General features: G+C 45.4%; 1 protein-coding gene across 1 annotated transcript in view; it reads left to right on the top strand.

Annotated features, from left to right (window-relative positions):
- Positions 1-11,198, top strand: part of RGS7BP (regulator of G protein signaling 7 binding protein) — a 223,787-nt gene extending 212,589 nt beyond the window's left edge. The window contains 1 exon segment of the mRNA XM_029576355.1: positions 10,199-11,198. Coding sequence (XP_029432215.1) covers positions 10,199-10,290 — 92 coding nt within the window. The 3' untranslated portion in view covers positions 10,291-11,198.
- Positions 11,199-14,723: the final 3,525 nt, after the last annotated feature.

Raw genomic sequence — 14,723 nt, 5'->3', positions numbered from 1 at the left:
GCTCTCTACATTAATGGTGGGGGTGGAAGGGAAATAGAACCAAAGAGAAACAGATAAGTATGAGAAAAAAATGTGTGAAGCTTGCTGGGCTGACTGGATGGGCCGTTTGGTCTTCTTCTGCCTTCATTTCTATGTTTCTATAACCTGTAAACAAGAATGTGAGATAATGTGGCCTCCTGCCCCCATACCTCTCCTATCTCAATCCCTCTTCCCATCTCCCAGAATACTCCAAAACCTACACAAACGTAGCTAGGAGGAAAGAATCTTACTCCTTCCTAGCTTGGGTTCTGTCATTGCTCTGATAATGTATGCAGTGGAAGGGGAAATTGGAGAGGAGGGTCAGATATTCATTTTTATTAAGCTCCATTTGGAAGAAAGATTGGGAGATAATAACCAAGTAGAATATTTTTTAAATTCAAGCCAGAAGGAGCAGGGAATTGCAGGAGAGGCAGCTATACTCCTGTTTTTACTCTGTTGGACTGACAGGTCAGATGGAGAGGGATTGGGCCTCAATTTGTTTTTTAAATTTGAACGTGACGGTAGGATATCTCTGGTTATGGGTGAAGTGAGTCTATAACAGGACTTAGCTAGTACTGTTTACTTGCTAATGTTTGAACTTCCTAAATCTAGCTGGTTAAGTTTTAGCAAGCTAGATATAGAAAGAAATCAGCTTAACTTAGCCGCCAAAATATAGCCAATTAAGTTAGTCAGTCTGCCCTTTTTTGAAACTTGACCCAAATATTGCTTAATATCAATCTCGAGGCTTAACTTTTGTTGATACACTCCGCAGTCACACAATCTCTTACTGTGTTTGACGATGCAAATTGAATGAAGTCATCTTCACTAATGGTGCTACAAGGATTTACCACACAATCAAAGTAGAGTTTTATGACACAATAGTCCTACAATCTCTAACTGTGTTTGACAATGCAAACTGAATGAAGTTGTCGTCACCAATGGTGCTACGTGTTATAAGTTTCTAGTTTACGTACGACACTGTGGCATCGGCCCTGCAGGCACACTATAAGTCCTGCCCAAATTGATTGCCCCTAAGGCAGCTCTAGATAAAAGAGCGAAACTCGGCCAGAGTCGGGCAAATTTCAATAAAGGGCTTTTTCCATCATCCGATTCTCTTTTTCTTCAATGGTATATTTTATGTAAATTGTTCTTTTTAGAAGTTTTATATCTTTGGCTTAAATTATATTTAATTCATTGTATTATATTTTTATTATTTCCTACCTTTCCACTATGTCCACTCCATCCATGAAACCAGGGCTTGACTTTGGGTAGGGCAAGCTGGGAAGTTGCCTAGGGTGCAGGGAGACAAGGAGCACCCTAGATGCTGCTGGCAGCACCTGTTAGGCTGATCAACCAGAGGATCAAGCAGCACAGGTGTTGGATGGACCTGGTACAGGAGAGGCAACTCAGGCAAATGCTATCTGCAGAGAGCCTGCAGGTGTTCCCATATCAGCAACATTAAAATCACCGCTGGCCTATGCACTCCTGCACCTTTAAGGAGATGGACTCGGAGACAATGCACCTTTTAATTTGGCCACTTTTCTTGACTAGCACTAGCACCTCTCCTCTTTATCTGCAGCTGCAAGGTTCGCTGTTCAGCTGTTTGAACTACACGGGCACAGATGAAGAGAAGAGGCTCTGGCACCAAATAGGTAGGAACAGCTACATTAAAAGCAGCAGGCAGGGCATGAAAGCGGGATGATGACTTCCAAATTGTTGTGAGTCTGACTGCCTGCCTGCCCTCCTGCAGGTACTTTGGAGAACATTGTTATAACCTTACTGTCCACCTATGTCTCTACATAAGCTTGTTGAGCAGCAGGAGAGGGGATAACCCATGGATATGCTGTTGGGTCCAAGTTATCTGCAGAGATATTTTTTGTGTTGCTCTCTTGCTTGTGTGTATATTTGCACAATTTCATAGAGGTCAATATTCAATTGGCTGTGTCCGGGTAGAATTTCTCAAACAACTTTGTCTTGGTAACTTTATCGCTCTATTCAGTCTGAAGCCATGCTAGCTGAACATCTGTTCTAAAGTTCTCAGACAAATGTTGCGAGTACAGAGGTGCGGTCGCTTGCTAGAGAGGTATGTGTAGGAGGAGCCCCAAGACACACACTATGGGAGGTGTCTAAGCACAGGCAGGAGCTGGAACAAGGCTGGACCAGGAACAAGACGGAACATCGAGGAACTGGAACAAGGCAGGCTCAGACCTCCACGACTTACACCCACAGATGACACCCAGCAACTTAATGCTGGTCTCAAGAGTAGCCCTCCAGCCACTCGGTAGCCCTTCCGGACTTGCCACTTGGGAACAATGAGTGTGTGCAGCCAGACAGAGGCTGAGGACAGGAACAAGATGAGACATGGAACTCAGGAACTTGGAAGACTGAGACGAGGACTCGAGGAACTTGGAAGACTCAGACAAGGACTCAAGGAACTTGGCTTAGACGAGGATTCAGGATTAGGCACTAGTACAGGGTGAATACTGCACCACAGCGCGCCCTACACAGTCGCCCATGGCTGGTTGCGGACCATGCCGGAAGCGAAGCAGACTCCAGGTGAGAAGATGAGGACTTGGAGCTGGTAACATGATGAAGATTCAGGAGAGGCCTGCACCAAGGCGCGCCCTACACAGCCGTCCATGGCTGCTTGCGGACCATGCTGAAGCGGAGCAGGTTCTGGTTTGAGTCTAGGGCATGGATGAAAGCAGAAACAAGGAAATCTGAAGATCGGGAGCAGAATTCAAGACTCAGGATTCAAAGATTCAGAACTCGAATTCAGGAAACGACCTCAGCATTAAAAGCAAGGGCCTTCCGGAGACTTGCGCTGCAGACGTGAAGACAGGTCTTGGGCCATGAAGCATCCTACATAGCCCCCCAAGGGCTGGTCACGGACCATGATGGTGGCATGCCAGGAAAGGTGGACAAGCAGGAAACCTGGAAGCAAGATGAAGAGCCGGAGACAGGAACACCAGGACTAGGACTGGAGTAGGGATGTGAATCGTTTTAGGACGATTAAAATTATCGTCCGATAATTTTAATATCGTCTTAAACCGTTATGGAACACAATACAATACAGATTCTAACGATTTATCGTTATAAATCGTTAGAATCGTGAGCCGGCACACTAAAACCCCCTAAAACCCACCCCCGACCCTTTAAATTAAATCCCCCCCCCCCCCGAACCCCCCCCCCCCAATAACTTAAATAACCTGCGGGTCCAGCGGCGGTCCGGAACGGCAGCGGTCCGGAACGGGCTCCTGCTCCTGAATCTTGTCGTCTTCAGCCGGCGCCATTTTCCAAAATGGCGCCGAAAAATGGCGGCGGCCATAGACGAAAAAGATTGGACGGCAGGAGGTCCTTCCGGACCCCCGCTGGACTTTTGGCAAGTCTCGTGGGGGTCAGGAGGCCCCCCACAAGCTGGCCAAAAGTTCCTGGAGATCCAGCGGGGGTCAGGGAGCGATTTCCCGCCGCGAATCGTTTTCCGTACGGAAAATGGCGCCGGCAGGAGATCGACTGCAGGAGGTCGTTCAGCGAGGGTTCCGGCGCCTCGCTGAACGACCTCCTGCAGTCGATCTCCTGCCGGCGCCATTTTCCGTACGGAAAATGGCGCCGGCCATACGCGTATGGCCGGCGCCATTTTCCGTACGAAAACGATTCGCGGCGGGAAATCGCTCCCTGACCCCCGCTGGACCTCCAGGAACTTTTGGCCAGCTTGTGGGGGGCCTCCTGACCCCACGAGACTTGCCAAAAGTCCAGCGGGGGTCCGGAAGGACCTCCTGCCGTCCAATCTTTTTCGTCTATGGCCGCCGCCATTTTTCGGCGCCATTTTGGAAAATGGCGCCGGCTGAAGACGACAAGATTCAGGAGCAGGAGCCCGTTCCGGACCGCTGCCGTTCCGGACCGCCGCTGGACCCGCAGGTTATTTAAGTTATTTGGGGGGTGGGGGATTTAATTTAAAGGGTCGGGGGTGGGTTTTAGGGGGTTTTAATGTGCCGGTTTTTTCGATTTTTCGATTTTTAACGATTTTTCACGATATTTTACCCCCCCAAACGGCAACAATACGATTCCCTCCCCCTCCCAGCCGAAATCGATCGTTAAGACGATCGAGGACACGATTCACATCCCTAGACTGGAGCATCAGGAACATGGAACATCAGGACACCGAAGAGACAACGAAGGAGTTCCAGCGAAGAACAGGACCAGGAACATTCACAGGAGACCAGGAGCATTGAACATGAAGACCATCAAGACAGGCGGAGACCGTGGAGGACCTTGCATGGCGAAGAAAGCACAGACTACTGGGAGGATCCATGCGAAAGCCCCGAGGAAGTGGAAGAGAGCCCATTTTTAGAGCTGAAGATAGCACAGGCTGATGATATCATCTGTTAGGGCCGCAGGGCTTTTCCCGCTGTTGGCCCTTTAAATAAAGTAAAGAGGCGCGTGCGCACCTATGCCAGGCCTGGAACAGGCAGGAGCAACGGCGGCGGCACCCAAGCCGTGAAGATGGAGAGGTTGGCAGTGGCTCCCTGCCGCGAACCATGACATCAGCGGCGGCACCCTGCCACGAAGAGAGGCGGACGACAGCGGCTGCAAGAAGCAGGGTCTCAGAGTGGGGGCGTCCCCGCCACGAGAAGCAGCAGCAGTGGCAGTGCAAGCCGTGAAGACCACGGCGGCCCTCCCTGCCACGGAGAAGGAACGAGGCCTGCGGCGGCGGCCCGGGCCACATTGGAGCAGCAGCAAACAGAGGCAGTCTGGGGAGACGTGGGCAGGTGAGTGAGGCTGCTCGCAGTTGGGGCCCGCAAGCAGCGGAACACAACAACAAAGCTGTCTGGGTAACTCTAGGACTGCTCTTTACCCAAACAGTTACTTGGGTGATTTTTTTTTTTTTTTCTGGGCAGCGTTGCCCAGACAAAGTTAAACTGTGCCTTGGAAATGCCCTCAGTAACACTTTTTTTTTGTGTGGGTAAAATTTGTCCGAGCAACAATTTGCCCAGACAAAATTTAGCTGAGGAGCAGGGGAAAAAATGTAATCCTTATCCTGTTAACTCCAAAAGTTAACTGAACAACCATTTAAATATTGACCTCTGAGTCATTCAAATTTCATGAAATGAGCTAAATTCTTTAAAAGAAATCTCCACATGAAAGTAAACAAAGAGTTACAATAAACAGCAGTTGTGGGGCATTTTTCTGTTGGTGTTTTTCACTTGTAAGAAGCACAGGAAGAGGCTTGCTTGAAACTTTTGGTGCAGGGATGGACGGAAGTGGGGACTTGGATATTAGGGAGCAGCAGGGACGGGGAGACCTGGTAGGGAGAAATAGCACTTGGATTGTGGAGGAAGAAGGGTGAGTACAGAGATTCAGAGATTGGAGGAAGAACTGGGACCTGGAGATTGAGCAGGAATTGGTGGGGGGGACTCAGTGCTTGAGTGATGAGAAATGGGGCTGTGAAGTTAATGACTGCGGGGATGGGGGGAAGGGGAGTTTATGGGTAAAAAAAAGGATATTGTGATAGTCTCATGGGAGACACAGCTGTATGTTTCTGTTGTATGGCTTGTTATTTTGTACAATATCCAATAAACTGTTTTACAAAAAAAAAAAAAAAAGAAATGGGGCTGTGGGAGGGTCAACCTGTAAAAAATTGGAAGGGGAGACATCAAAAAACAATTTTGGATTCAGGACCAGAGGAACATGGACTGCAAGTGAAGAGGGCAGGCAATTGGACCTGGGCCCAGATGGATAGGAAGAGAATGCCTGGAGGGAGGGAAGTTGGGGGAAGGAAGGAGAGAATGCCTGGAAGGAGGGGTTTAGAAAATGTTTGGAGGGAGGGAGAGAGAGAAAGAGAATTGGAGGGAGGGAGGAAGAAGAGGGGGAATAATGTCAGGAGAGGTGGAGAGAATTCCTGGAAAGAAGGTGGAGAAGTGGAAGTGGAAGAGAATGGAGGAGTTGGGAAGGGCGCCATTGACAATTTTTGTCCAGGGCACCATTTGCCCTAGAGCCAGCCCTGCATGACGTACAGCAGCAATCATTCCAAAGAGGCACAGAAAGTGGAAGAGGGGCATCCAAGTGCTGGCAAGAGGCAGCCTCCTGACCAACCCCGGGAGATTTTCTAACATGCGCACAGCCATTAAATTACCAGTTTTACCAGTTAGTCTACCATTTCAAACAGTCCATCTGTAGGTCATCGAGACCATCCTGGCTCTTCATCCTCAATTTCACCACCTCCCTCCCCCCCCCCCCCCCACACACACACACCCCCTGCCCAAGTCAGTATTTCCCTTTTAAGACTCTTATGATCACTTCCTCCAGAAGCAGAGCAGGTATAAATATACACAAGCAAGCTGCCAAATCTACATGCATAAATTGCATATAAAATCATTTTACATGTGTAAATGCTTGCCCCGGCCCATCTCTTTTTATACTCGGAAATTTACTTGCAGGCCCTTACATACCCATGTATTTTGAGGTTCATAAAATAGCATATACACAAATATATGCTATTTGCACACATATATGCTGATTTTTATGCGCACAAATTTTGAAAATTCACCTTAAAACTACTAAAGCGAAGCTTAGCTGTTTGGAGAGTTTTTTCTTTCTGTGCAAACACCAAAACAAGCTCCAAAGCAGGCTTACACCAATTCCAAGAGTCACTCCTTTCCCTCCCCATATGGAGAGCTTTTTTCCCCCTTTATTAACAGTGCTCAGGTAAAAACACACACCTTAGCTTTCCTAAAGCAGATCTTATATGAAAGCAATAAGATATTTTCAAACATTCTGGCAGTTGAATAGAGACACATAAATGGATTTTTTTTTATATTCCTTGTTACATTCCGCTTATTAGCATTTGATTCAGTTAATATGAAATCATTCATATTTGTCTTCTCTCTATTTAAATCTATCCGAGCTACCTCAGCTTTTTCCACATCCTGGCTATCAGGATACTCTAATTTCCCTGATGTAAGAGTATCCTTTGAAGATACCACCTGCTTTCCCTCTCTCTCTCTCTCTCTGCAACAATATTGAGCAGTTCCTAAATTGTCCACAAGCAGCAACCAGTTGTCCTCAACTTCTAAGAGTAGGAAACCCAGACAGATTTAATCACAGGCTGATGTGCCTTTAAACCTCTGTAGCACAAGTATGAAGGAATACTTTTCTTCTCCATCTCTTTTACTGTCCCAGCACACGATCTGTACTTTTTCTCCTTAGTGGCTCTATAATTTTTCAAAGCACATAATGTATCCTTGCTCCTGATTGGCTCTGTAGACTCTAGCATCCAGTTTCTGGCTGGCAGAAATAGTTGCCAATCAAAGCTTTGGGATGGCACATTAATCAGAGCCCTCCTGTGTATAATTTTTCTACCACTTAACTCCATCGTTCAGGAGTGGCTAACTCCAGTCTTCGAGAGCCACAAACATGCCAGGTTTTCAGAATATACACAATTAATATGCATGACATAGATTGGCATACAAGATGGCAGGGCATGCAAATCTATCTCATGCATATTCTTTGTGGATATTCTAAAAACCTGGCCTGTTTGTATTTCTCAAGGACTGGAGTTGGCCACCCTGCCATAGTTACTAAATGTAAACAAGTCCTTCCAGGAGCTGATACTCAGACTGCTGTAAAACAAGTAGGCAAGACAGAACAGGCTACACTTATTAAGGACACAATTGCATTTAGTGGTACTTTCCAATTAAAGGTCCCTTTACAGATAGGACAAAATATCTGGTCTTCTTATGGTGCAGAATAGACAGAGTACACTGTACCATCACTTTTGAATTACTTGTGCTTAAGCTATTTGATCAAAATAAAAATGAAACACAATGGGCTGGTTATAAAATCCAGGGTCGGCACGCGCAAGGGGGGTGCACAATTGTGCAACTTGCATGCGCCGAGCCGCACAGCCTTCCTCCGTTCCCTCCACCCCCCACCTTCCCCTCCCTACCCCTACTTAACCCGCCTCCCAGCCCTACCTAAACCCCTCCCTTACCTTTATCTTATAAGTTGCGCCTGCCTCTGGGCAGGCGTAGGTTGTGCGCGCCGGCCAACAGCCATCCCGGGCACAGCAGCAAATGGCCGCTGTGCCTGGAGGCTCTGGCCCCGCCCCTTTTTTCAAGCCCCGGGACATGCACGCGTCGCCGGGCCTATGCAAAATAGGCTCGGCGTGCGCAGGAGCGGGTTTTCGCGGTTACATGCGTAATATACGCGCTTAACTCTTAAAATCCGCCCAAATGGGTGCAACTGAAACTTTATTTCATAGCGTGCATCTCTCATATAGAAGGGATATACATGCTGGGAAAAAAATCAGGTTAGACAGTTTGTTTAATTGAACTGTTCTTTCAACCGTTATTACTGAGAGCTAACTCTGTGTAGGAGGTTTACTGGGAAATGAAATGTGAACTGGCCCACTATGAGAAATGATTGGTGTAGTTCCATGTCCAGAACATGTGCTCCCTGCCACCCAAACTGTCAAAGCTATTATTATTGTAAAGAACATTTTCTGACCTGACAGATTTCTTTATATGGGTTTTATCCAACTGATAAGCCATACTGTGGCTTTGTAAACTATAGAATAGATTTTAGATCAAGAGGACAGCATACTGTTACTTAGAGAGAAGGAAAAAGAGATGATTTTCTAAAATATTTTTTTCCATATTTTATCTCTGTTAACAAACTTTGGGGTCAGTGAGCTAAAGTGTGCTAACATCAGCCGATAATGCATATAAACGGTCTGTTTATCATGCATGCTAACAGCAGATGTTCATGACATACAGATGATAAGGTACATGCATACTTTTGCTATGGTTGTTATTGCAAAAACGTAATTACACCTTCCCAAGGGGTGGTTATTTATTTTTCCGTAAATACATTAAAAAAGGAATTTGCACACGTACTTTTGTACTCCGATAATAGGTAATTTGTTATTTATATAGCTGTTCATTTCATTACAGCATTAGCATAAATTTTGCATTAAAACTCACTAGCTAGTTTACGCACATTTGGCTAAATTTTAAATCCCCTGTGCGTGGGGAAAACGGTGGTTACCTGCGTGGCCGGGCCTTGCGCATCTTCAAATGGCCCGGCCACGCGCATAATTCCCGTTACGCGCAGAAGTTCTGGGCCCAAGAAAAGGAGCGGTCCGGGGGGCAGAGAGGGGCGGGACTGGAGGCAGCCAGTACAGCGGCCATTTGCCGCTGTGCCGGGGGATCACACGCTGGCAACCTGCCGGCACGCGCAACTTATGCCAGCATAAGGAGCTGGCTCAGGAGCTGGCATAAGTTCTACAACAAAAATAAGGTAGGGCCTTCTAAGGGTCGGGGAGGAAGAAGGAGGGAGGTAGTGGGGGTAGGAAAGTTCCCTCCCAGTCTGCTCCTTAATTGGAGCGTACTGGGAGGGACCTGGGGGAGGCCCGAGCTCGTCACTGCGCAAAACGTGCAAATTTCTACCCCTCCTTGCGTGCGCCGCTCCGGATTTTATAGCACGCGTGCGCCGGCACACACTTGTTATAAAATCACTCATCCATATGTGCGCGCCAGGTAGCGCGTGCATATGGACGCGCATACATTTTTTTTTTTTTTAAATCTACCCCATTGTTGTGCATAAAATAGCTTTACTTGTATCAAAAGTACTTTTAATGCACGTTAATGCTCTTTAGTACATTTGACGAAACGGAATGAACATGTTACACTCCTTTTTATGAAGAACCCTTTCTTTGTATTTCAATTCTATATACAGTACATACTTGAGTTTTGTATTATTCTCATGACTTGTGCAATGGCACCACATTAGTTGGATTGAATATAAAGTATTAGATAAGATCGTTTATAATAAGCACTGCTGTATTTGCCCTATTGATTGATTTGACTTTGTATGTTCTTTGAAAACAATTTTCTACTGTTTTCAAAATAACCAGCGTATTTTTCCTCAGTCAGATAGAACTATTGGAATATTTTCTTTCCTTCCCATTTTCCCCCCACAAGGTCTAGAAATTTGTAAAATGTCAATACAGTGTCTGATCTAAAAATGTGCATAGTTGCTACTGTTTTCTCTTTCCAAGACAATGCAATATGGTTTTGTTTTAGTATAAACACCCTCCATATGAATAAGGGTTCCCTTCATAGAGATTTACTTCACAACTCTAGCCATGCTATTTTAATTCCATGCCTCTTTTCTTTTGCAGATGATAGTAGCCTCCTAAACCTGACTCCTTATCCACTAGTGAGAAGAAGAAAGCGGAGATTCTTTGGACTGTGTTGCCTTGTCTCCAGCTAAGAAATTCCACTCTGAGATACCAGGAAAACCCTAATTTCAATTGGATCAATTTTGTTTGACTTTTGGAACCATATACCTTATGGTGGCTGGTTATAAAATTATATATTTGATGTTTTTAAGCTGCCCTGTTCGTTTTCTTCCTTCTGTTCAAGAGACTATTAATATCATCAGACAAGGACCAGATTCTAAATAAAAAAAATTTTTTATATGTTCTCTTTTTTTTAAAGACAAACTGCATGTCTGCTTTAAACCATGCAATGATGAGATGCAAACATTATGGTTGATACTTTTTTTTTATATGCACACTGCATAAGCTATTCATATACAGTACTATGACTATATAATCTTAGCACCACAGTAAAATATTTTATAATATCATAGGAAAGCAATCTTATACAGAATGGAAAAAGCAACAAAACTGTGAGTAAAGGTTCTAACACAGTATAATAAAAATTAATAGTATTGTAAGTATTGGACATGTACAAACTTTGTTGCTGCTTTTTCTCACCTTGTCCATATTTAGTCTTCCATCGTATAGATGAATTTATCCAAGTGCTCTGAAAACAAATACCTTAATTTATAACATATATGAGGAGTATTTATGGCTTGTAAATACACTGTATTTCTAATTATACCATATATATAACTATTTTATTTCCTTTAAGTCCAATAGTGTCTTTTGCAAATTCTTTCAGAATGAAGTCATTCAGTGGAAAAATGATGTGCTAAAATCAGCAATTTCCCTCAAATATAAAGCAAAATATTCTCATATTTTGTTTTCATGGAAAGTTATAGCATGGTGTCTGCACATTACCATAGTGTTACCTCTTATAGGGCATGCTGGAGTTAGCTCTGATTGTAATATACTATACATTTTACATTGTTAATAAATTTTTTTAGTTAAAGTATGTTTTGTTATCAGTTTTTACATGGCTTCTTACATGGCTCCTTCTCAAAATGTGATTTAATTTTCAAGACTGTCATTTTCAGAAGACAAAAATGACCTTGGTACAGCAATCAATAAGCAGAGTTTCAAGCACACAGTGTTTTGTCATTTCAAAAATGTTTTAATTTCTTTGATCCATTTAGCAAATCCTTTCTAAGCAAGTGAAATGTTAACAGTCTACAAAAGATGCAGGATGAAACTATGATGTGGCCTTTCTAGCTCATCCCCATTTTTTGGTAGTGTGATAAAGCTGGTGGGTATATAAAAAGAAATATTTTTAGTAGCTAGAGGGAAGCAATATTACCCGTGCACAAGGCTCTGTTCAGACCCCATTTTGAATGCTGTGTGCAGTTCTGGGGACCGCATCTACTATAGAACATAGACAGTTCAAAAGAGGATCACTAAAATGGTACCTGACCTGCACTATACATTGGGTTAATAAAACATTGGGTTAATAAACCAAGGCGATCTAAAAAAGCCGTGAGGGAAACACAAAAAAAATAGATGCCTAAAAATGCCCGTTGAAAAGCTTTATTAAGGAGACTTGAAGGTCCAATACACAAGATGCCCAACTCAGGCCGAGTTTCGCCCCCCCCTCGCGGGGGCTGCCTCAGGGGCTGTGTGAAATAAACTGTTATGCGTATGCGTTGAGAAGGAGACTGACACGCTGCCAGTCAGTACGTGCAAGTTTGCTCATTTGCTGCCTAGAGAGCCTATCAGATTCGGAACTTACAATAAGTGAAGTGATATTTACCGGCGACATCACACTCAGTGTGGAAGTCCACATTACACTTTTAATTTTTACACTTCAATCATACTCTTCCAGAAGATAAACCTATGGCAATAAGTCCTTTTGCGTACGCATAACAGTTTATTTCACATATCCCCTGAGGCAGCCCCCGCGAGGGGGGCGAAACTCGGCCTGAGTTGGGCATCTTGTGCATTGGACCTTCAAGTCTCCTTAATAAAGTTTTTCAATGGGCATTTTTAGGCATTATTTTTTTGTGTTTTCCTGCACTATAAATTGTACATTATTTGTTAATTCTATTTATTTAGGTTTATTATTTGCACTCTCTGAAGGCCCAAGGTGAAATGTACATATCATATAACAAAACTACATTAAGCAAACAATTAAACAAAATCCAACTAAAAACAAAATAACAAGCATAAGTATCCCAGAAATATAATAGCAGTTCACCAAACAGGAAAAACCATCTCAAATAGCCATGTTTTTGCATGTTTTCTAAAGGATAAGTATCATGCTGAGTAGTACTGAGCCCTTGGACTTCTGTTAAGTTGATATGAACACAAGATAGGCCTTAACAGGCGGCAGCTTACTCACCAGAAGACAAGGTCTTCTGCTTGACCAACCACATCCCCCTTGGGTTGAGCCTGCAGGGTCTAGTGGCCAGCAGGGCTTACTGGCTGTACCAAGAGCAAAGCAGAGTTGAGTCCAACCTGAGGTCAGGGCATGCTGAAAGCAAGGCAAAGTCCAGGTCCAGTCTCAAGTCAATGTAGGCTGAGAGTGAAGCAAAGTCTGAGGTCGAAGCAGGCAGAGAGCAAGGCGAAGTCCGGGTCCAGTCCAAGCTCAAGGCAGGCAGAGAGTAAGGTGAAGTCCAGATCCGGTCCGAATTCAAGGAAGACTGAGAGCAAAACAGGGAGCGAGAGACCAAAGAACAGACAAGGATAAACAAGGCAGGAGCAGTCCCACAAAGCAGACCAGAAGATGGTCTGTCAAAGCCAAAAGGCAAACAGAAGCAAGACAGACCAGTCACTAGCTTGAAGATATTTATTGACACGTATATTTAAACAGAGCCCAACTCTGGCCGAGTTTTGCACAGCGGCTGCATCAGGGGCTTGTTTTTTTTAGAAAATGTGGTACCTTTTTTTTTTTTTTTTTTTAAATTGGTATGAATCAATTTTGCTAGATGCAATGTCTGATCTTTTTTATCACTAGATAGGTTTCCGGCAAGATTCAACTTCAAATATTGTGCTTTTTTCAACTCTGCCGTTCAAAAGCTGTTAGATGAAAAGATTTTGCATAACAGATACTGTACACTGATTCTGTATTCAAGATTGTAATTCTCTGTAATATAAAAAATTAAGAATGAAAAACATGGCTTTCCTAGCATGTAGCAAATGGACTCAGGACCAATGGGTATAGTGTGCTCCTGATAGCAGTTGGAGACTGAGTCAGATTTCAATCTGACGTCACCACCAGTACATATACCCCTGCAGAAAGCTCTGATCTTCAGTATTTTCCGTCTCCATAGCAGTTTGGGACTCTAAACACGCTTGCTCAGCATTAGAGTATTCAAACCAAAGAAAATTCCAAACAAGAAGAAACCTTATCTCTACAGACGAGCCCCATTCTGCGGTGATACCTACGGGTCCTTCCCCCAGTCGAGAATACCTGAAGTGATTTCCGAGATCCCTCAGAGGTAGGCCTCGGTCTGGCAGCCGGTCCCCGGCGTGGACTTAGCCCCCGGCAATGGGAGAGGCTGAGAGGCAGCGGGTGTAACACCAAGCGCGGCGGTGAAAGTACCTTCCCTTTCCCCCCACAGCCGGAGACCGCCCGTAAGGAAGAAAAGTTTCTAAAAGTCTCTGGTCACCAAGGCTCGGAAAGCTGCACAGATCATTAGTCGGCGTCTATGTTATCGGGTTGATCAGCCCCGTCCAGGCTAGACCCTGATCCGATGCGAGGGTCCTCCCACGTGGAGACCCTCCGAGGAGGTCGCCATATTGCTTGCATGGTCGCCGGCGCCATTTACCATCGATTGCCGTCCTGTCTGCCTAACCGAGCTGTGCACACAGAGACTAGCCGTGTGCACAACTCAGCGCGTGCATAAGTGCCATGCGCACAGTGACACACATGACAGGGCCGGGCGCATAAGTTAAATCTGTGCGCACAACGGCGCGCGCATCTTGTAAGCACACATCTCGGCCTACGCGCACATCTTCAGTGCACCCGGAGCACATAACTAAGCCTCCCAGGTGCGCGCATTGTACGGGGCTTTCTACTACCCTACGCACACAAATCATGGCACCACCGGCCAAGAAGGTCAAAGCACAAGCCCTTTGCCCAGCCTGCCACATAAGAGCTGTGCAGCACGAAGAGGCCACGGCCATGTGCCGACAGTGCGAGGAGGCTCTGGGAGAACCAAGTCAAGGCCCTCCCCAGCCAGTACAGGAATCCAGATCCACCGATAGTACGCCAGACCTCTCCACCACCAGCGCGAGCCTCCCTCAAACGGGGCTCCCCGGGGACGCATCGGCTTTCAATCTAGACCCAGGATCCGTTTTCTGGGTAGAATTCTTTAAAGGTCTTCACACCTTCGTCTACATGTAACCGGCGTCACCGATGACACAACCACAGCCTCCCCCAGAGGCCCCTAACCTCCCAGGGCCCTCTAGGCCCCCCAGAGACGTGCCTCTACTGGTCAAAAGCCTCCATAGGGGACACGGACACCTCTGACGAGGATCAAGA

This window comes from Rhinatrema bivittatum, chromosome 1 (assembly GCF_901001135.1).
Source record: "Rhinatrema bivittatum chromosome 1, aRhiBiv1.1, whole genome shotgun sequence".
Lineage (NCBI taxonomy): Eukaryota > Metazoa > Chordata > Amphibia > Gymnophiona > Rhinatrematidae > Rhinatrema > Rhinatrema bivittatum.
The sequence above is the reverse complement of the archived record's forward strand: the minus strand, read 5'-3'. Positions and strand labels throughout refer to the sequence as shown.